This window comes from Zingiber officinale, chromosome 7B (genome assembly GCF_018446385.1).
Source record: "Zingiber officinale cultivar Zhangliang chromosome 7B, Zo_v1.1, whole genome shotgun sequence".
Lineage (NCBI taxonomy): Eukaryota > Viridiplantae > Streptophyta > Magnoliopsida > Zingiberales > Zingiberaceae > Zingiber > Zingiber officinale.
Genome location: NC_055999.1, coordinates 56,158,420 through 56,179,714, shown reverse-complemented (window position 1 = coordinate 56,179,714; position 21,295 = coordinate 56,158,420). Strand labels below are relative to the sequence as shown.

The 21,295-nt window shown below is 36.5% G+C and overlaps 1 protein-coding gene across 1 annotated transcript; it reads right to left on the bottom strand.

Moving 5' to 3' along the window:
• Positions 1-1,038: 1,038 nt before the first annotated feature.
• Positions 1,039-7,846, bottom strand: LOC122005756 (DNA ligase 1-like). The gene is made up of 4 exons (XM_042560943.1): positions 7,171-7,846; positions 6,704-7,078; positions 2,075-3,305; positions 1,039-1,959 (listed from the first exon to the last, which is right to left on the bottom strand). The coding sequence occupies exons 2-4, from the start codon at positions 6,779-6,781 to the stop codon at positions 1,490-1,492; spliced, it is 1,779 nt and encodes a 592-aa protein (XP_042416877.1). The 5' UTR covers positions 6,782-7,078; positions 7,171-7,846; the 3' UTR covers positions 1,039-1,489.
• Positions 7,847-21,295: the final 13,449 nt, after the last annotated feature.

Sequence of the window (21,295 nt, the reverse complement as noted above, 5' to 3'; positions counted from 1 at the left end):
CTCATTATGCCACGATGACTAAATAATAAATAACTAATTATTGAATTATAGTATCCATGAACCAAACACAAATACAAATTCTAGACAATTAATCAATTAATATAAGCAGTCAAATTAGTTCAGTTAAAACTTAGTTCAATTGTTTAAAACTTAAAGGCTGAATTAACAAAAACTTGATTCTGAAAAATTAATCAGCCCATTTTATAGCAATAAATCCTGAAATAGCTCACCATGTCATCCATCGCTTCTCATTAAGGAAATGCTTTGCCTTTTAAATCACACTTTTAAGCTACTCCGATCTTTCTTAGAATTAAGAAGCACAGTCTTAATTAATATTAGCACACAAATTGCAACACATGGAATTTATTTTGGATTCAACGTACCTTCCTTATATCTTAGTCACATGCACTAATACTTAGTAGTCACCTATAATTTATCTCATTCGTATTAACCTAGGGACGAATTGATTAGGGTACTAGGGTCGAACGAATCGTCTTTTGTCATATAAAAGATGATTATTTACCCATGGTTCGATTCCTAGATACGGCATATTTATATAGATTTTTCCTTCAAATGAAATTTACAACTAAGGGATGCTCAGCTTCTAGGCCGTCTACTGCAGGTGCATCCCGATTTATCCTGGTGACAGATAGAAAATTTTTATGGAGTTAAATCGGTCCTCCCAAGTTCGACGTTACCCAACCTTATTAATTATTTTCTCATAAAAGATGATTGTTTATCTCCACAAAGTACCAATTGATTAGAGAATCACAAATTTACCATAATAAGATAGAGATTAAATTCCAACAGACATATAGCCTTGGGAAAAAAATTCCTTTCAACTTCTAATCATTTGACTGTCACTATAAACTAACCTCATAATTTATCTCTTTTCATGTAACTTAATGATGAACTATAATAGACACAGTAGGTAAGGGTAATCAACTCTTTGCTATTGACTGTTTTCCGATCAGTGCAAAGTTCCAATCAAAAAGCAAATCAAGTCAGGTCACTTTGGAGCAACGACAAAATCTCTAATAAAAATGAAAAATATCGTCTTTCATTTCCACCTCCCCTCTATTGTACATTACTTCTTTTTCCTGAAAAAATGTACATTGATACAAAATCAAAATTGTGCACATTGCAGCAAAACCACTCCTCACATGATCTGATACTCCAACACAACTTGAACAACACTCTCATTTCTACCTCCTGTTTTTCTGCGTTGGAAATACTGAAGCTTAACTTGATTTCGGATGAAATGTGTTCGGTAACCCAATTGAAACCAAACACATGCAAGTTATACTAGTATTGCAAGTCACTCTACTTTTGAGTGTGCCATTTGTTGAATCTTCAACAAGTCTGAGCTCAAACCAGAAACAACAGGTTGCAGGAACTGAAGACAGCAAAATTGCCAAATCAACAAGTTCTTCATGCTGCTTTATCTTTCAGTCGTAACTGAGCCACTTCAAGATGAGGATATCATGTATCAAAAAGGAACAACATACGGCAAAGCCACAATATCTGCTAATTCAATCCTCATAGCTTCCGACCAAACATGGGGAACTTCACTAGCTTCAAGCTTTGCCTTCGGTTTTTGAGCATGATGACTGCTGAAAAGCCACTCCTGGTTGTCATGCTCAGGATACTCATCCACTTTGGGAATTGTGTACAGTTGTTCGAGAAACACAGAATCGGGGTGAGGACTTGCACGAACTTTACTGGTTATGTTCATTTCTACAGCAACAGGGTACATCAAGCCAGCTGAGGATGGCTGAGAGATGCCATTTATCATTTGTTGGTTTTGACCTACTGCTTTTGTAGGTAGTTTATTACCTGTGGCTTCAGGTTTTAATGAAGGAACAGCAATCCAGGATGACCCAAGTGTCCTCCCATTCTCTTCATGAAGATGAGGGGAAAAATTTGTTCTTTGGACCTTGTTAGGCCGCAAATTAGTGTCTGCAATGCCATGAGAAATGTAGTGATATAAACCAAATAAAATAGGTTCATAACACCATATAAGTAAAACTTCTTGCAGAATTACAGATATCTGTAAGTACTACAGATGACTTACCATCAAGAAAGCCATTTTTATCAGTTTCCTTCCTCTTCTTAATATTGCCATCGATAAGATGATTCTTTGAATTATATGTTTGAGGGCCTAAAGGCTTTAGTTTGAGAATATCCAGCTGACTCTTCTTCCTGTCTTCACTAGGTTCATTTTGGTCCTTAAGATGTTCAGATTTCTCTTTTACTTTTGCCTTTTCTTTTTCTTTGTCCTTATGCTTGTGTTTATCCTTGACCTTCTTATCACGATCCCTGTCCTTGTATTTCTCTTCTCTATAAACATCAGCTTCTCTCTCTTTGTTCTTTGCTTTCTCTTCCTTGCTCTTGGTATCTGCATCCTTCTCCACTGGTTGACTGATCCCATCAATTCTTTTTGCAACCATATGGCCCTTGCTAGCAATACTTTTGCCAGCATCTGCTCTTCCTTCCATCTTAAGTGGAAGGCTAATTGAGTTGACATTTTTGGGAGCAGAAAGGCTTTGCGTTGATTGTCCCATTCCATTACTTGTTCTTTGTACCGTACTGGAATTAAAGGGAACTTTATCACTCTTGCGATTATCACTCTCGATAGAAGTTGTAGAGGATAGGCCTTCAAATCTTCTATAAAGAGAGCCTGCTGAATTTTCCGTTGGTAGTGACATGACGCCATTTCCTCTTTGTCCAGTACTAAGGAGCTTCTGTACCAAGTTATCACTTGTAATTTTTTCCTTTCGTATGGTATTTGCAAAGACCTCATTTTTTCTGTGAGTTGAATTATTAAATTTGTCAGCTGGCTTTTCCATGCAACCAACTTGCCTTTGCGGAGCAACCATGGAGGATGAAAATGTACTATGACATGCAACACTTTCTTTAACCATTGCAGTTGCAGCACCCACGCTGCCAACACTTTTTTGGATTGGGCTGTAGAAGTTCTCAACCTTTGTGCTTGTTGCCACCTTTTGTTCATCTTTGATCCTCCTGTCCAACTCCTCCTTAAACTTAGAATGATTGATCTCCTCAGGTTTATGGCTGCAGTCTCCAAGCACTTCTGCATGGGAAGTCTGACTCTCTTTGTCAGGCCTATCATTCTGTGACCTGCTTTTATCCTTGTCTTTATCCTTTTTTTTCTTGTCTTTGTGCTTTTCTTTTCGATCTTTCTTCTCCTTGTGCTTTTCTTTACTTCGATGTTTCTCTTTTTTCTCTTTACCTTCTCTCTTTTCCTTCTTCTCCTTTTTATGCTTCTTCTCTTTGCGTTTCTCCTGAAAGTTAATGATTGACAATCAAGGCATATCAACTCCAAAAAACCAGATCCTCAACCAGACAGAAATTGCCAACATGTAGACCATATCAATTTGTTTCAACTTTAAAAATACATTCACCACTCAATAGTTAACATAGCAAGCTGGTTTAAATTGATTGATGCATCAGAAAGCCATGCCCTACCCAATAAATCTACATCTACTTCCATTACTATTGACAAATTGATGCATCCTCCAAGAAGGTTACCCCAATGAATTTGTGTCTATATAATATTTATCTCACTCACCGGTATAATTTCAGTTAAGTCACCATAATAAGTGATTTAACAGCAGATGCAACAAAAGTTATGCTTCTTCCAAAGCTTAACCTCTAAAGTTAAGTAAAACATTCTCAATCACATAAGTCAATGAAAACTATTCAGTCACTGAATAAACAAGTTAAGCAATAGAAACACAACTACTTGTGCCCCACCAAGGAACAGCAGAACCCTGGACAATCATGGTAGAATCTCGAAAGGCTAGATTATTCTCTAACTTAATAATGGTGTAATATATTTAATTTTCCATGAATTTCGTGGTGGGAAAAACTATATTATAAAGGGTTGCAGGTGGCTATATAAAAAAAAAACCTTAAAACAATATATTTCTTCCACTGGAAAACAATGAAGATCACGTTTTGTAGTCAAAACGGGTAGGGAAGCTGTATCCCACTGATTCATTTTATTTGTTTGAATCAACAGGCCAATATTATCTCCTATAACTAATACACAACAAATTTTAAATACAAAAAGTAACACGTAGTCAATGCAGTAAAATACTAAGAGAGATCCAAAATATTCAATGCTAAGAATCTGTTTTATTGGCCAACAATTAGTGGTAATGCAATTAAATTAACTTCTTTTCGAAGAATGCCTCATAATTAAATGAGACCTAGTATCCGGCATCATAAGTCCAGAGACACAAAAACTTTGCAAAAATATTAAGTATGAAAACATCCCTAATAGATGGAAATATTCTGACACAATCATTAGATAATGGTGCCTCATTGACAGTTCTAACATTCTTATCTGGAGAACATTAATTTTTTTCTGTTGTTTTCTTATCAACCCAACACTAATATAAAATAATTCCAATCCGAAGTTTTATATTTTTTTCAATAGAGTTTTTTCTCAAAGACAACCAAGTTCCATAATTAGTATCTAATAGCAAATATATACATCAAGATAACTCATGCCAACAAGGTTTCTTAACGGTCAACATGTAAACATGCTAATATCAGAAAATCAAAGCCAATGATAAGAAATACCATCATTCTTCTACTTCTGAAATTGAAAACCCATGAGATACCAGGAAGAAGAAACATGCATAATAAAACCCTTGGTTTATTATGTAAAAATCACCCTGTTCAAAAACTCATTTTGTTCATCTCTAATGACTGGAAAATACCTAACTAAGAAGTATTGTGTCAACGATCTCAAAAAAGTTAAGAAGAAAAAGTTTCCATTGCAGTAAAGGACGCCTATATATTTGAAGTGTAACAGCAATAGTAATGCATACTAGCTGGTTAGTGTTACATAATAGAAAGGCTTTGTGAAAGACCTAGAGAAACCAAGTGCTGGATCAAGGCTCAAACAAACCCAGAAGTGGGTCGGGCAACTAAAGTCATCTGCAAAGGATTCTGCCCATCTGCAAAGGGTTCTGCCATGTTGGCCGTGCAGCATGTGATCCTAGGTGACTCTCCACAACTTCACCATGGGGGCTACACCTACAACACAGACTCATGAGGGTGGATGTTCCTACTGCAGGTAAAGAGGCAAACAACAAGAACCAATTGCTATCTATGTATCAACTTACACAAAATAGTTTTTCCACTACTAGCTTTTTCAACCAAGTATGATGACCACCTATGCAAACACATGCATGCCACTATCTCAAGCATAAAATTGATAACCTCCTAGCCTCATAAACTTACTTTCAACTCCACGAAAACTCAGTGGATAATCAACTTCACAGATTGATATTATCAGATTGAATAAAAATCAAAATAAGTTCCATCCACAGAAGTAATGCATCTCAAATGCTGGGAAACCTGACAAATCTTCTAGTTTTGACCATAACTTCTTAGGAGCATAATCTATACAACTATTAAAGAAAGGTCTTGCATTCCTAAGAGAAGTTTTGTGATGATGGTACATAACTGAGAGGTATGACTTATACACTATGACAAAGGGTAGGTTTAAAAGCCAATGGGAGACTGCCCTAGCTTTTATTTGCAAACATCTAACAGAGATGCTCATAAGCCTTAGTTACTAGACTTTCACTGAAATATGGTATAGACGACTAAAGCAACAAGATGAAATGAATCATAAAGTTGCAAACCCACTGGCTGAAACAAAAGTAATCAGGTAAACAACACTGAAAATAAAAATGTAAAGTAGAGATCAATCATAGTTTCATCACATGTAGCCAAACCATGAGGTGAATATCAAATAGCTCCAGTAAAGAAGTTCATATTTACTAGTTTGAACATCCATCTACAGTTAGATCAGTAGATTGCCATAAGACTTTTGTAGTAAGGTGTGACTACCACCAGTCATCTGTTTCTGTAAGTTGAATAAGAGGCCCCAGGGCGTAACATAGACGGTGGGCGCATGATATCTCTGGCGTAATGGTCAGGGGTCGATTCTCAGGAACTGACGACCTGGGGTTTACCCCGCCATGCGCCTATGGCCTATGTACCTGCATGAACCTCCCTCCATATTCGTGGGGCCGGCACTAGGGGGGCCGCTAAGGTAGCGGATCTACCTTTTTCTGTAAGTTGAATAAGAGGTCATATGCACAACTACGACTAGTCATCAGTTTCTGTAAGTTGAATGAAAAGCCATATGTGATGTAGAAGATAAAGTTCATGGCTTGAAATATGTGACAATTCATCAAATTCACCAATGCATTAAATTTCCTACATTGAGTCCAAATTTCACTGTAAAAACATTACAAAAGCACTTTTCTAATGTTTATACCATAACATCATTAGCAGAGTTTGGCAGCCGATTCATATCATTAACTTCAATACATCGCATAACATCAATTAAAATTTCACATGATAATACAGGAAGAGCCAGTTCAGAGAGTAGGAGAAATTCGGCACTACCTATCTCAGTAAAAAAAACAAACAACCAAGCTGCTGAACATATAATGTGCTTCATGGTATAAAATCAGAAAGTTATCCATGACTAAAATGCTAAGATAAACCAATATAGAAGTTCACATAAAACAACTACTTAACTCACCCTAACAATTTGCCGATTAGAAAGTACAGGGGCCAAGTGGTACAATTGGAGAAGAAAACAGCATAGAGAAAAATATCGATTAAATTGATTTAATCATAAAAGAGGCACCTCAGCTAGTGAGTCTAATTGGTCGCTCCTCGTCTTCTTTTCATATCCTGGTGGTGGAAATGGGAAACAGCGAGACATTGCACGGTGAGCCTCGGTTGGTCAGGTAACCTAGTGTCCAACACAACTGTTCCAGTAAGGGAACAGACCAGCCAAGCTCCTGTCTCTGCAACATGTCCCCACACTCATTTCCAGATTCAGGTCCTCTCCATTGCTCTCACAGCAAATCACCACTAGCAATTGCCTAAGCAAACCATTTAACTTTCAAGTTGGATACAAACAGTCTGTAACTCAACAACCACCAATCAAGATCCTCCTTTTCCCTCTCAAAACAAAATCAACCTTGAACTAGTAGTGAAGAGCAAGCAAGCCACAGACCTGAAAACAACCAAGTTCATATGACGCAAATGGAGCATTGCCTGCCTCCTAAACTTCCAAAACAAACTACAGAAATCAACGAAGTGATCTACCCGAATCAGCACAATATCCAACCGAATCCATGAGTGGGATACGCCTCCATGGCTCAAAACGTGACCATGCGCAGTCAAGTAAACATCGTCAGAGATCAGAAGACCATCATTTGTTCCTCCTAATAAGGGAGCAAACCCTAACAAAGAACACCGTAGCTCTCGCAGCCACAAAGATCCGAACTCAGAGCACAAATTCCGATCTCCGCAATAATCAGGAAACCTTCTAGAGTTCGGTTCACCTTCTGAGAACTAAATGCTCGGAGCCGAGGAGAAGCTTGGGGGAAACGTTCCAAATCCCAAAAAGAGACCGAAGAGAGGGAATTTAACAGGGGCTCACAAAAGGGCTTGAGCTTGGCAAGGGGAAAGGATGAAACACAAATGGGGCAAAGATGGAACACTTTTGCTGAAAAGAGTAGCAAAGATATCGGGATTTTGGCTGGGAAAAGGGTTCCGATAAGGGGTTAGCGGCTAGAGAACAAGAAAGATCCAATCTTTCTCTCCAAATTACCTCCGGAGTTGGACTATCGATAGGTATACGCGCGGATCGGAGGCGAAATCGTCTCCGCCGAAGGAGAAAAGAGGCAGAGGGGGTTTGTTCGCTTTCGTTCTACCGGGGGGATTGGCCAAAACTGCGGCCCCTTTTCTTCTCTGATCGAACCATCGATGGGGGCGAAAGAGAAGCGAGAGGCTGTGCAAGAAGGGGGTATTTATAGACAATAAGGAAAATGGAAGGGTGGCATATGTTAACGTGGTTTAAACCACATCACGATGTGGTTCATCAAACCATAACCCAAGACAAATCACGCCTAGAGACTTGAGAGAAATAAAATAATAATAATAATAATAATAATAATAATAATAATAATATTAAAAAAATTAAAAAAAATAATAGAGTTTGATTTGATTAAGATTTTCTTAAGAAAAGGGAAAAAAAGGTCGCCTAAATATGATAAGAGTTTAGTGCTTCTTTCCTAGGTAAAATTTATAAGTACATAATTTTGATATGATTAATTAAGTTAAGTTAAATTTTATTATATTTGATTTTTGTATCTAAATGTGAAGGAGTTTAGGAATACAAAAAGTCGAACGGAAAACGTAGCTAGCAAGAAGGATAACGCGGGAAAGGAGCCGAGTGGCTCGGTGCATCCGAAGGGCTCGGTACATCCTAACATGAGGTGCTGCGAAAGAGTACATCAATGGACGAGAAGGACGTGCGTGACGTTCGAGGGACGAGAAGACAGGGAGGAAGTCTGCTCGAGGAAAATGTCGAAGTTGAGTTTGGATGAGCTCAACTCCGATTAACCGGAGCATTACCCATACGAAGAGATCAACTAAGGAGCTGATCAACCTCATAGAAGGCGCTTTCGATGAACAATATCGAAAGTGTCTTCCAACTTGTTGGAGGCACCTTCACTAGTCGTTAGCTGAAGATAAAACTTTATCTTCAGTAGATAAAGTTTTTCACTAAAGGTGCCTTAAACTCTATTGAAGGCCCATTCTAGCTTCGGATAGAGTTTTTTAGGGACTATAAAAAGACTTCTGGAACTAAGAAATAGATAACAACTCTTGTATTCATTTCTTAGATTATTTCTGAACTTCCAACGAGTGTAAGAGGCTTCTCTGCCTTCGACGAAGGAGACTTTATAGCCCTTTCATCTACCTTGGATTAACAACCACCTAGGTTGTAACCAAGTAATTCTTTTTGTCTCTTTTATTTTATTAGTTGTTCAATTAATTTATTATAATTATGCTACTAATATAAGTTGAAAGAATGAGAAGGAGACTATTTTTTATTTTAGACAATTCACCTCCCTCTAGCTGGTCGCACAAGGACCAATAAGTGGTATCAGAGCCCAATCACTTCAGAAGGAATAATCGTTGACCGAAGCACAGAAGACGATGGCCGGAATAAGTATTCACCCACCAATGTTCAAGGGGGAGTTTGCGTTTTGGAAGCAATGAATAGAGATATTCTTTAAGATATATTTTAATATTTTATTAATAATGAAATATAGTTTTAAAGTACCAAAGAACACGAATGGTAAAGAGCTCGAAGAACACCTCTGGACCAAAAAGTAACGCGATGAGGTTATGGCAAATGGTAAGGCTGAATTTCATCTTATAAGCGTACTACCGGTTGAAGAACTAGATAGAATCAGCACATACACATCCACCAAAGCTCTCTGGGATAAGCTTCTGGAACTCTATGAAGAACCAAAAGAAGCTGAATCCAACTCTTTTATGGATACCAACTCGTCTTCAGAAAACTCCAAGACCGAAGAGATTGCTGAAGCAGCACTGATAGCTAAATACCTACCTAAAGACGACGAAGAAAGCTTGTCCGAAAAGAGCATCGATAAAGGGGGAGAATTTTTAGTAGAATATTCGGAAGAAAGCAACGATGAAGAGGGAGCATCGGATAACGAAGTCATTAAGATAAGTGAGGTAAGTACACTATCTCCCAAGCAGTCTTTCAAATTTATTAAGATATTATCTAAAAATATGGTAAAATTAGAAAAAGATAATGCTAAGTTAAAATTAAACTTAGCAAATTCTTGTCTCTAAGATATGTGTGATAATTTAAAAATAAAAAATGAGAAATTAAAAAAAGAGATAGAAAAATTTAAACCAAAAGGAAATCTTGCATGTTCAAATACATATGCTCTACAAAATAATTTTTAATTTTCTAGAAAACTAAACTTGTATTTATGATTTCACAAAGGCTAAATTAGAAAAATATCATAAAAATTTATTCTAGAAAGTATCTGATTAATCCAGTAGGAAAGAACCTATATTAAATTGTAAAATTATGCTTAGATTAAAATTTTTATGCATGTTTTAATTTTAATTTTTTTTTTTTTTTTTTACATGATTAAATTTGTTAAAATGTTTAAATAAATTATTTTGTATGCATTTTGTTTGAAATTAATTCTTAATTTTTTTCCCGTGGAAAAGAATTTTATTATCTATCTATAAAAGAATTTTGAAATTTTTGACAGATATATTATTTTTTATGAAGTTTTCAACAAAATTAATATCTTTAAATTTAAAATTATTTTCCAAAGTTATTTTTGAAAATTTTATTTTTTATGCTAAAATATCATGTTCTCTATCAAAGAAAATATTTTCAAAATTATTTTACCATTATTAAATTTCTATAAATTCTTTAAAAGATATTAATTTTTAATATTAAAAATTCTCAAGCAATTGAAAATTTAATTTTTCTAAAGATATTACTTCTCTTTTACATATTGAGAAAAAGTTTCAAGAATTTTTTAGCTCAAAATCTATTTGTTAATTATTTTTTAAAAAATACATCTTTTTATAGAAAATAATTTATACTTCTTATATTAATTTTTTTTATTTTTGAAAATTTTATCAATATTTTGGATATGCTTTTTTAACCATTACAAAAGTTTTTAGAATTTTTCAATAATTAAATATAATTTTAAAATTATTTCTTTGAAAACTGGTTTATAAATCACAAAAATTTATATTTTTGAAATATAGACTTGATAATTTTTTTAAATATTAGTCACTATTTTTGTATCCCTTAGAATTGATTTCAAATTTATTTTTAGAGAATACTCCTATTTTTAATGTGATCAAAAGGGAAAAATTATAAATTAAGTCTAGGGAGAGGTACATTTTTTTGCATTGCATAACATTAATTGCAAATTATTTACTTGTTATTTTACTATTTTTTGTTTTATTTTTAGCCCTAACTTTAACTTGGATTGATGCACATCAAAAGGAAAAGACTGTAAGTACCCCATGGTAGTTTTGATGTGATTAACCAAGTTAAATTAGGTCCTGTTGTATTTGATTCTTGTGTCTAAGTGTGTAGGAGCTTAGGAACACAAGAAGTCAAGCGGAAGACACAGCTAACGAGATGGATGGCATGGGAAAGGAGCCGACGGGCTCAGTACATCCGACAGACGAGGTGTTGCAGAAAAGTACACCAATAGATAAGAAGGATGTGCGTGACGTTCGAGGGACGAGAAGTCGAGAAGGAAGCCTGCTTGAGGAGAAGGTCGAAGTTGGGTTCGAATGAACTCAACTCCGGTTAGCCAGAGTATCACCCATGTGAAGAGATCAGCTAAGGAGTTAATCTACCTCATGGAAGGCGCCTTCCATGGCTTGGAAGGGGCCTTCCATGAACAATGTCGAATGTGCCTTCCTGCTTGTTGGAGGTGTCTTCCTTAGCCGTTAGCTGAAGATAAAACTTTATCTTTGACAGATAAAGTTTTCCACTTGAAGGCGTCTTGAACTCTATTGAAGACGTCTTTCAACTTCGGATATAGTTTTTTAGGGTTATAAAATGACTCCTAGAGTTATAAAATAGATAACAACTCTTGTATTCATTTCCTAGATTATTTCTGAGCTTTCAATGAGTATAAGAGGCTTTTCCACTTTCAACGAAGGAGATTTTATAGTGCTTTCATCTGCCTTTGGTTAACTATCACCTAGGTTGTAACCAAGTAATTCTTTCCTCTCTTTTATTTCATTAGTTGTTCAATTAATTTATTATAATTATGCTACTAATCTAAGTTGAAAGAAAGAGAAGGGGTTATTTTTATTTTAGGCTATTCACCCCTCTCCTAGCCAGTCACACCTGGACTAACAAAATCTCTATGGATGAAAAGGAGAGCTCTAATTTTGAGGTGCTCTAGTTTTTTCATCCTTATTTATAAGTTGTTCTTCCTTATTTATAAGTCAATAGTGATGATGCTTATCTTTTAAATCATGTCTGTTGCAAACTTGGTTTACATGTTATTTAGTACAAAAGCAGCACAAAATCTTCTTTGTAATTTTATCTTCCTCTCATTCTACTATTTGTTTTTTAGATGCAGGATGTCTTACACAATTTGGCAAAAGGCAACTGTGCTTGCCCCTAGTACCCCCGCTAATCCATCCCAGGACCAACACGAAGAAGGTAAATTATGGGTGGCTACTAGTCCTTGAAATAGTGACTACGCATGAGGAAAGCATTTACTTCTATTGGTGCAATCATACCCTAAAAGTTTCAATGTGTTGACAATTATTTAAGTTTGAGTTAATACATTGGATCTAACATGAGTTGCGAGTTTGTAGGAGAAGCCCTTGCAGGTCGGAAGACCGGATGCGAGGCAAGGGAAGTCCAAGGAGATCAAGGACCAGATTCTTGGAAAGAGAAATCCTTGTAGGTTAAAAGACTAGATACAAGGCAAGAGAAGTCCAAGGAGGTCGAGGACCGGATTCTTGACATTAAGACCCAGAGATGAGGAAGTTCCAAACACAAAGTCCAAGGAACAGGAGGTTCATCTGGCATGAGGTACTTGAAATGATTTGGAATTGTGTAAAAAATTGAATTGTGAGCTAAAATGTGTATCAATTAATTAACCGATCGATTGGGAAACAACCAATCAATTGGTTAATTAATTGAGAAGCATTTGTTGAGAACAGAATGCTCTTGGATCGATCATGCGATCGATTGGTGGTAACCAATCGATCAACTGATCGATTGAAGTGGATTTTACGCAAATGCACAGAATGCTCCTGGATCTATCAGGTGATCGATTGGTCGTAACCAATCGATCAGCCAATCGATTGAAGATGCTTTTGCGTGAAAAAACAAAATGCTCCTAGATCGATCAGGCGATCGATTGGTGGTAATCAATCAATCAGTCGATCGATTGAAGAAGTTTTTACACGAAAGCACAGAATGCTCCTAGATCGATCGACTGATCGATGGATGGTAACCAATTGATCAGTCAATCGATTAACAAGGCTTTTACATGAAAATATAGTACACCTGGATCGATCAACCAATCAATTGAGGTAACCAATTGATCAGCTGATCGATTGAGATTAAAATAATCTACACCGTTGATCTGGAGTTGGTAGCGTCCAATGGATATCTTGGAATCGATTGGAGATTTACTTGAATTAATTTATGGCCAAATGTCTATGAGAAATAGCTATATTTTCGAAGACATAAAAAGCTTCTCACCGAGGAAAACAGTAGAACTCTTGCAAAATACTATTTTATTACTCCCAAGTGCTCAAGATCTCTCAAGTGCTCAAGATCTCTCAAGTGCTCAAGATCAACTCAAGCTCTCCTCCAGCTAAATTTTCAAGCTACCACCAAGAAGAAGAAGCTATTTCAAAGTTTGTAATCTTCTCCTCTTCTTCTTGTTGTGAGCTATTTCTTTTGAGGAAGAGAGCTGTAAATCTTGTAAGGTTTCTCCACGTTCGGCGTAGCTTCAAGAAGGAGAGTTTCCATAATGGAAGGGTGACTTTGGTGGTGTGGATCCTTGGACTAGTCACCTCCTTGAGAAGGAGGTGGATACCAAGTAAATACAAGGAGTTAGCATTGATCTCAAGTCTCCATTGTGCAAAATCAAGTTAACCAAGAAATCGAAGTGAGCTATTCACCCCCCCCCCCCCCTCGAGCTCAACTGGTCCTAACAAGTTTAGCTATACTAAGGTTCTAACCTCAGACCTCAACTTGATAGCACCTCATGTGCTAGCCACTAGACCATCCCGAGGGGACTTACATTGGTGTATCATCATGACACATGTGAGATCTATATGATCAATATTAAGTTCTCTATCATTGAGGTAGTGGTTGTCAATATTACACCTTGAGCAAACTCTAAGGTTAGAAAAAAAAAGAGAACTTGATCTCGTGACCTTCGATGAACTTCTAAGGCCAAGGAGAAATAAAGAGAATTTGATCTTGAGACCTCATAATAGGGACGGATACCCAAGAATTATTACAGAAGGACTAGGCTGATCCTGAGATGTCAAAGTCCATAATGATGCTATAAAAGAGGTCTGAGTTCACTTTGCACGAGCACATTACCATCTCGCCTATTCATATATTTCATCGAATTTTAATATTTTATTGAATGAGTTTTTTATTATTTATGAAATTATTAAGTTAATTTAATTTACTAGTAGATGTTAGAAATTTGGGAGTCATAGCGAGAGGTCTGGCTGTTGATGTCGCATTAGAGATCATGTCGTCGATAGTGAGGTAGAGGTAGTCAACGCGTGGTCATAAGCGTAACATAAGGCCATGCTCACGCATTTTACGCAGGACCTCAATCCATAATTTCTTGCTTCCGGTGTCGACGTAACTCGTAAGAGTACGTTGGCGTGGAGGACATGTCTATTTGGTCATGGCAGCCATGCCCGAGGGCAACCATGTCGATAACTACTCCTCCATGGGTGAGGGCCTAGAGCGCAACAACAATGTCTATTTGAGAAAAATTCAAGTAAGATAATAATAGAAATTTCAATTTAGCTCACTTCTTTTTGTTCATGGCAACCTCTTCGTTTCCAAAAGTACAATAAAAATCTTATTGAAGAATTAAAAAATAGAATAAAATAGACAAAATCAAGTCCTATATTGAGCAAAATGAAGTGATTAACCACACAAAATCAAGATGGCGATGGCCACAGTAGCGGCCGTGAGATGCTTTGGTAATGATGGCAACAACAACGGTTGGACAATACTTTGGTCGTGCTGCGGCAGCGGCCATGGTAAAGGTCTCGTGAGTTAGTCATTTGCACAGCTAAAGCATCACATGACTCAATCTAAGCAGGATGTGGATGCGAATGCAACAACAAAGAAGAGGAGAAGAAAAAGATTAAGCCTTAGAGTTACCTGATTCACTATCCGTCTGTCCCTGTCTGTGGAGATGTCTTTAAAGAGATACACAGAGAGACACACAAAAAAAATATAATACATTAAAATTAAATTTGCTCCCTTACAAAAAAATTTTTGGTTGGGCTATATCCCCCATTTAAATCTGTCTCTACCTTAGACAAGCCTTTGATGCCAAAGAGTGATAAAGAGAACTAGATCAATGACCTTAGATGAATCTTTGAGGTTAAGAAGAGATAAAGAGTGTTTGTTCTACCACCTTCTAATAATCCTAGTTAGTCTCATTGACTATCCTTGAGGATGATCGGCCCAGTCCCATGGAAGTTTTCCACTGACCACAAGGGTAAATCAGGAAGTGCACGTGGTAGCCAGCTCAGAAGCTCAATATCTCTTGGTTGCACCCCCCATTTAGAGATTTTTTTTTTACAAATACGCTACAGCTGGGGATCGAACCAAGGGTACCTGAGTGACAACCTAGATGTTCTACCACGGCATCATAGCCCTGGATACATTTGTTCCTACCACCTTGGATGAATATTTAAGGGAGAGAGAGAGATAAGAACTCTCAATCCCACAACCTTGGGCACACCTCCAAGGAGAGATAGAGAAAACTCAATCTCACAACTATGGAGAAACTTCTAAGGTTAGGGATAGATAGAAAACTCAATCTTATGACCTTAGACTAACCTCTAGGATCAAGGAGAGATAAAGATAACTCAAGCCTCTAAAGTTGGGATCCTATGACCTTGAGCAAATTTCTTACAATGAGGATAGATAGAGAAATCAGACCTCCAACTATAGGTGAGCCTCTAAAGTCTAAGATAGATAAAGAAAACTTAATCGAACACCTTGGACAAATGTTTAAGAATAAGGAGAGGTAAAGAGAACTTGGTTTTGTGACCTTGGGCATACCTTTGGGGTCTAGAAAAGATATAGAAAACTCAATCATAAGACCTTAGGTAAACTCTTAAAGTCGGGGTTAAATAGAGAATTTTTGGTGTAATCAACCTCCAAGGTTTTGATATTTGATAATATACTTATGTCTAGTCAAGTTTGGCTAAAGGTTGATTTAAATAGGACTTAATGTTTGGAAGTGAGTTAAGTCTAGTCAACTCAAAGGTTGACTTAATGGCTAGCTAAGGTAAAGTCTAGTTGAGTCAAAAGTTAACTTGATGATAGCAAGGAAAAGTTTAAGCAGGTAAAGGGTGACTAGATGTTTGGCACGAGAAAGTCCTAAAAGTTTAGGAGAGAGCCGGATGTTGGTCAAGGGAGAGACTGGCAGGTTAAGGATGACCGGATGTTTGGTAAGAGACAAGTGGCAAGTCTAAATAGATCAAGATGATCAGATGCTTGGCAACGTGAAATCCTAAGGGAGTAATGAGAAGTTTTAGAGGAACTCCAAGCAAGAAACCTAGTAGATTAAGTAGACTTACAATGTTAGGCTTAATTCGAAGGGAGTGAACCTTAGGTGGTAAAGTCTTGTAGGAGTGGACTCCAAGCAAGAGATAAGCCTAGTAGGTCAGGTAGAGTATAAATTAAGCTTGAGTGTTTACTTTTTCTTTGTATAGATGTTTTGCAGGAACTTGGAGTTGGAAGAAAAATAGAGAGCAAACTAATGTAATTGAACATAGCTAGACCAAGTTCGAAGTAAGCCGAACTTAACTCAGGTCACACCAGGCCCAACCCAATTTAGTTGACTAATCCTTCTTGAACTTGATCAATTAAGGAACTTAGGCTAGTCACTCCCTTAAGGGATTTAACCTCCTTTTGGAGTGACTTAACCTGGATATTAAACTTAGCTAGTTTTCTTGATAAATAAGAAATTAAAATTTCTAATCTAACTACTAATGGACTTACAGTGGAGTTGGAATCGTCCGAACTAGATACGAATCCGTGACTTCGCTCGGACTTAACTTCCGATTCATTCTCGGACTTAGTTTTAGCAACTTGTTCTTAGGCTGGAAGTGCCAGGAAGCTTACTTTCTCACATTCTTCATCTGAGTCTTCTGATGAAGACTCATCTCATATTGCTTGTAGCATTTTCTTTCTTCTTTGCTTCATGAGTTCCTTCATATTCAGACAATTCGTCTTGATGTGTCCTTTCTTGTTGCACCCGTAACAGGTCACTTCCAACTTGGCCTTCATATTCAAATTTGGACTTGATTGCTTTGTTTTCATTTGAATTACCTTCTTGATCTCTCATTTAGAAAACCCCTTCTTCTTTTTGTACAACTTTCAAACCAAGTTTATGAGCTTGGCAATGATTTTGTCATCATCTTCTAAATTTAATTCGCCTTGGATTCGGGTTTGGTTTGTTGCCTAATTTTTGGTTCCTTCATTTTACTTGTACCTACAATCAAACTAATACCTTTTTTGGCCGAAAATGCATTAGTTTGTTCATGCAATTCAAATTTATAAAATAGCTTATCTAGTCTAATTTGTGAAAGATCCTTAGAAACTTTGTAAGCATCTACCATGGATTCCCACAAAGTATTCCTTGGAAATATGTTTAGGGTGCACTTGATGATGTCACAGTTCTCCACTTTCTGACCGATCGAGTGTATTCAATTGAGAAGATCTTGGATTCTAGCATAAAGTTGGCTTGCTAACTATCCTTCCTGTATTTTTATGTTATACATCCTATTTAAAATTAGATCTCTTTTCAATACCTTTGTGTTAGATATTCCTTTGTGCAACTCGATTAATTTCTCTCACAGTTCCTTGGCACTTGAGAATGGATCAACTTGGTTCAGCTCTTCGTTGGTCAGGCCGCATTGGAGAGTCAAAGTGGCCTTTGCATCCACCTCGATCTTTTTCCTTGTAGGTGCATCCCACTTGTCATAAGGGACGAGTACTCCGTCTTTGGTGGGGAATGTGAATCTGATTTAGATTATGATCTACATTTCCACCTACGACTTCAAGTGGTACTCCATCTGGCCTTCCAGTATCTAAAGTCCTTTCAAGAGAAAAGGGGCTAGTGTGTTGTATTGCAACCTTCTTGATAGGCATTTGGTGATAATCTCGTAAAAATAAAAATAATAAAACTTGTTCCAAGACTTAGTCTTAGATTAATAGTGATGTATAAAAAATACAAAAAAACTAAAGAACTCGAGTGGTGTTGCACCAACTTCGAGAAATAAAAAAGTGATTAATTACTAAAGAAAAAAAATCTGATCAGAAGGGGTGATAGCACTGATTCCGATTGACTCCGAAAAACTCAAAAATATCATGAAAAGACTTACTCTAATGGTGGTTGTACCAATTCAGAGCTAGTCTGCTCTAATACAATTCTTAGATTGAAAGTGCTAGAGGGGGATGAATATCACTTGTGACTTTTCACATTTTTCGTAAATCAATTGAGAGAAAACGTAATGAAAAGTAAAGTAAAGAAAAGAAATCGCTAATACTTTTCTTTTACTTGGTTTAGAGCATGTGATGATTTATACTCTAAGGCCCACGATCGATAATTACTTTCATTGGGCAATTCACTAATGATTTCGAATAAGTATAAGTACAATAATTAAATGCTATAATCAAAATTTTACTGACAACTAAAGAATTAAAGTTGCAAGCTTTCAGTAGTCGGAGCAACATTTTAGCATTGTAGAATTGTTTTATGAGCAACACGTAAGAGAAAACTTCTTGGAATTGATGTATAGAAGGTGTTGGTTAAACTCTCTTTTTATAGCCCCATCCGAGCGCCTAGACTCCTCCTCGGGCACCCCCATAGGGATGACGTGTCATGCTCTCATTGAAACTTCATCTGGTAAACTTTGTCCACCTTCAGACGCCTGGACTGTTGACATGGGTAGGCCAGTTGAAGCGTGCCACTACAGTCTGTAGATGAAATTTGCCCAATCTGGGTGCCTGGACTATCCGAGTGCCCTCAATGACATTGGTGTTAGTATTAGCCCTAGTACCAATTATGAGATGATTGTAAAGGGCTCATTTTTGTATCATATTTTATTATTAATAAAAGATAAAGTTGGTTATTATATTTATTTCAGATCAGTGTCGATTGAATAACTATAATAATGTTCTTGGGTAGTAGGCTCTTATCTACAGTATATCAATTAGTTAAATTGATAGTGAGATATTGTTGTTGGTTGCTACTCGGAAAACCTAGAGGTTCCACTGTACAAAAATTTTGTACAAAGGTCTGAACCTTTTCCTAGCTACCATGTGTTCTTTTAAATTAAATTTTGGATCACCTGCGGAACTTAACACGTTTGATCCAAAACTTAATCTATTTGTTCTTTAAGGTTTAGACTTGGATCTCCTGCGGAACTTAACACGTTTGATCCAAATCACCTAAGTTATTAATTCCATTAAATATTAATTTCCATAATTGGTTCCCAGTACTGACGTGGCGAGGCACATGGCCTTCTTGGATATGGGAACAACCACCACCGACTAGACAAAACCTTTTATGGAAAGCTAATATTTAATTTCCTAAAATAACTTTAGGTCAACCAAAAAGAACAATCAAATCACAAGGAAAAGAAAAATAAAAGAACACAACTTTGAAAAACATATTCGAAATACTAGAATCGTAAGCCTCTTGTATTTGGTATTATTTCCATAAATAACTAGCATGATGCGGAAAGGAAAAATTACTAGTTATACCTTCTAAAAAGACCTCTTGATCTTCTACCGTATTCCTCTTCTAACCTCGGACGTTGTGTGGGCAACGATCTTCCGAGATGAAAACTACCAAGCACCTTCTTCTTCCTTGCAAGTTTCGGCCACCACAATTCTCCAAGAGAAGTAGAGGTCCGGCCACCACCACCAAGCTCCAAGGGATGCAAGAAACAAAACCACCTTTCTCTCCTTCTTCTCCTAGCTAGAACCGGCCACCATCAAGAGCTCCAAGAGAGGTTGCCGCCGGCCATAAGAAGAAGAGAAGAGGAAGAAGCTAGGGTCGGCCACCAAGGAGGAAAAGAGAGGAGAAGAATAATAGAGTTGATCACCCGTGAAGGCACCTCTACCCCCTCTTTTATAATCCTTAGTCTTGACAAATAAGGAAATTTTAATAAAAAATTCCTTAATTCTTTTGTCATAAAAAAAAATTATTTTAATTAAAAAACAATTTTCTTCTTTTAATAATAATGGTCGACCACTTCTAATTCCCCAAAACAAGGAAAATTTAATTCACACGAGAATTAAAACTTCCTAATTTATTTCTAGAAATTTATAAAAAATTTCTCCAATAATTTTTATCCCTTCATGATTGGTTAATAAAAAGGAAATTTTATAAATTAAAATTCTTCTTTTAAACATGTGGATAATTTCCAAAAGGAAAGTTATCTCTAAAAATTAAAATCTCTTTTCAATCTACAAATAAGGAAAGATATCAAATCTTTTCTTAATCTTTTGTAGAAACTAATAAAAGAGAATATTTAATTTTTAAACTTCTCTTTTAAATTATTATCATGGTTAAAAAGGAAAGTTTTTCTTAAAAATAAAATCTCCTTTCAATCTACAAATAAGGAAAGATTTCAAATCTTTTCTTAATCTTTTGTAGAAAGCTTTAAAAGGAAAGATTTAATTTTAAACTCTTTTAAAACTATGATATCCACATAAGAAATAATTTTAATAAAAATCCTTTTTAATATGATGTGGCCGACCACCTAAACTTGGGCCAAGCTATTGGCCGGCCACCTTAAGGCCAACCTTTAGGCTTGGCTGGCCCTAAGCTTGAGCTTCAAGCTTAGCTTGGCCCCTATTGGTTGGGTAAGAAGGTGGGTATGTGGTGGGTATAAATCTCTATATACAAGAGGCTACGATAGGGACCGAGAGGAGGAATTGGTTTTGGTCTCCCGATGCAATTAAGCTTCCCGTGTTCGCCCCGAACACACAACTTAATTCCATCAATAATAATTCATTCCACTAAAGAACTATTATTGAACTACGCACCAATCCCAAATTACATTTTGGGCTCCTTCTTATTATGAGTGTGTTAGTCTCCCTGTGTTTAAGATGTCAAATGTCCACTAATTAAGCGAGTTACTGACAACTCATTTAATTAATATCTTAGTCCAAGAGTAGTACCACTCAACCTTATCGTCATGTCGGACTAAGTCCACTTGCAGGGTTTAACATGACAATCCTTATGAGCTCCTCTTGAGGACATTCTCAACCTAGATCACTAGGACACAGTTTCCTTCTATAATCAACAATACACACTATAAGTGATATCATTTCCCAACTTATCGGGCTTATTGATTCATCGAACTAAATCTCACCCATTGATAAATTAAAGAAATAAATATCAAATATATGTGCTTGTTATTATATTAGGATTAAGAGCACACACTTCCATAATAACTGAGGTCTTTGTTTCTTTATAAAGTCAGTATAAAAGAAACGACCTCTAATGGTCCTACTCAATACACTCTAAGTGTACTAGTGTAATTATATAGTTAAGATAAACTAATACCTAATTACACTACGACCTTCCAATGGTTTGTT

What these genes read in the sequence shown, in the direction of transcription:
- LOC122005756 (XM_042560943.1), bottom strand. Translation starts at nt 6,781, where the DNA reads ATGTCTCGCTGTTTCCCATTTCCACCACCAGGATATGAAAAGAAGACG. An exon ending in AATTAGACTCACTAGCTGAG is followed by an intron (nt 3,306 to 6,703) that starts GTGCCTCTTTTA and finishes ATTAACTTTCAG; the next exon opens with GAGAAACGCAAAGAGAAGAA. An exon ending in TAAAAATGGCTTTCTTGATG is followed by an intron (nt 1,960 to 2,074) that starts GTAAGTCATCTG and finishes ATGGCATTGCAG; the next exon opens with ACACTAATTTGCGGCCTAAC.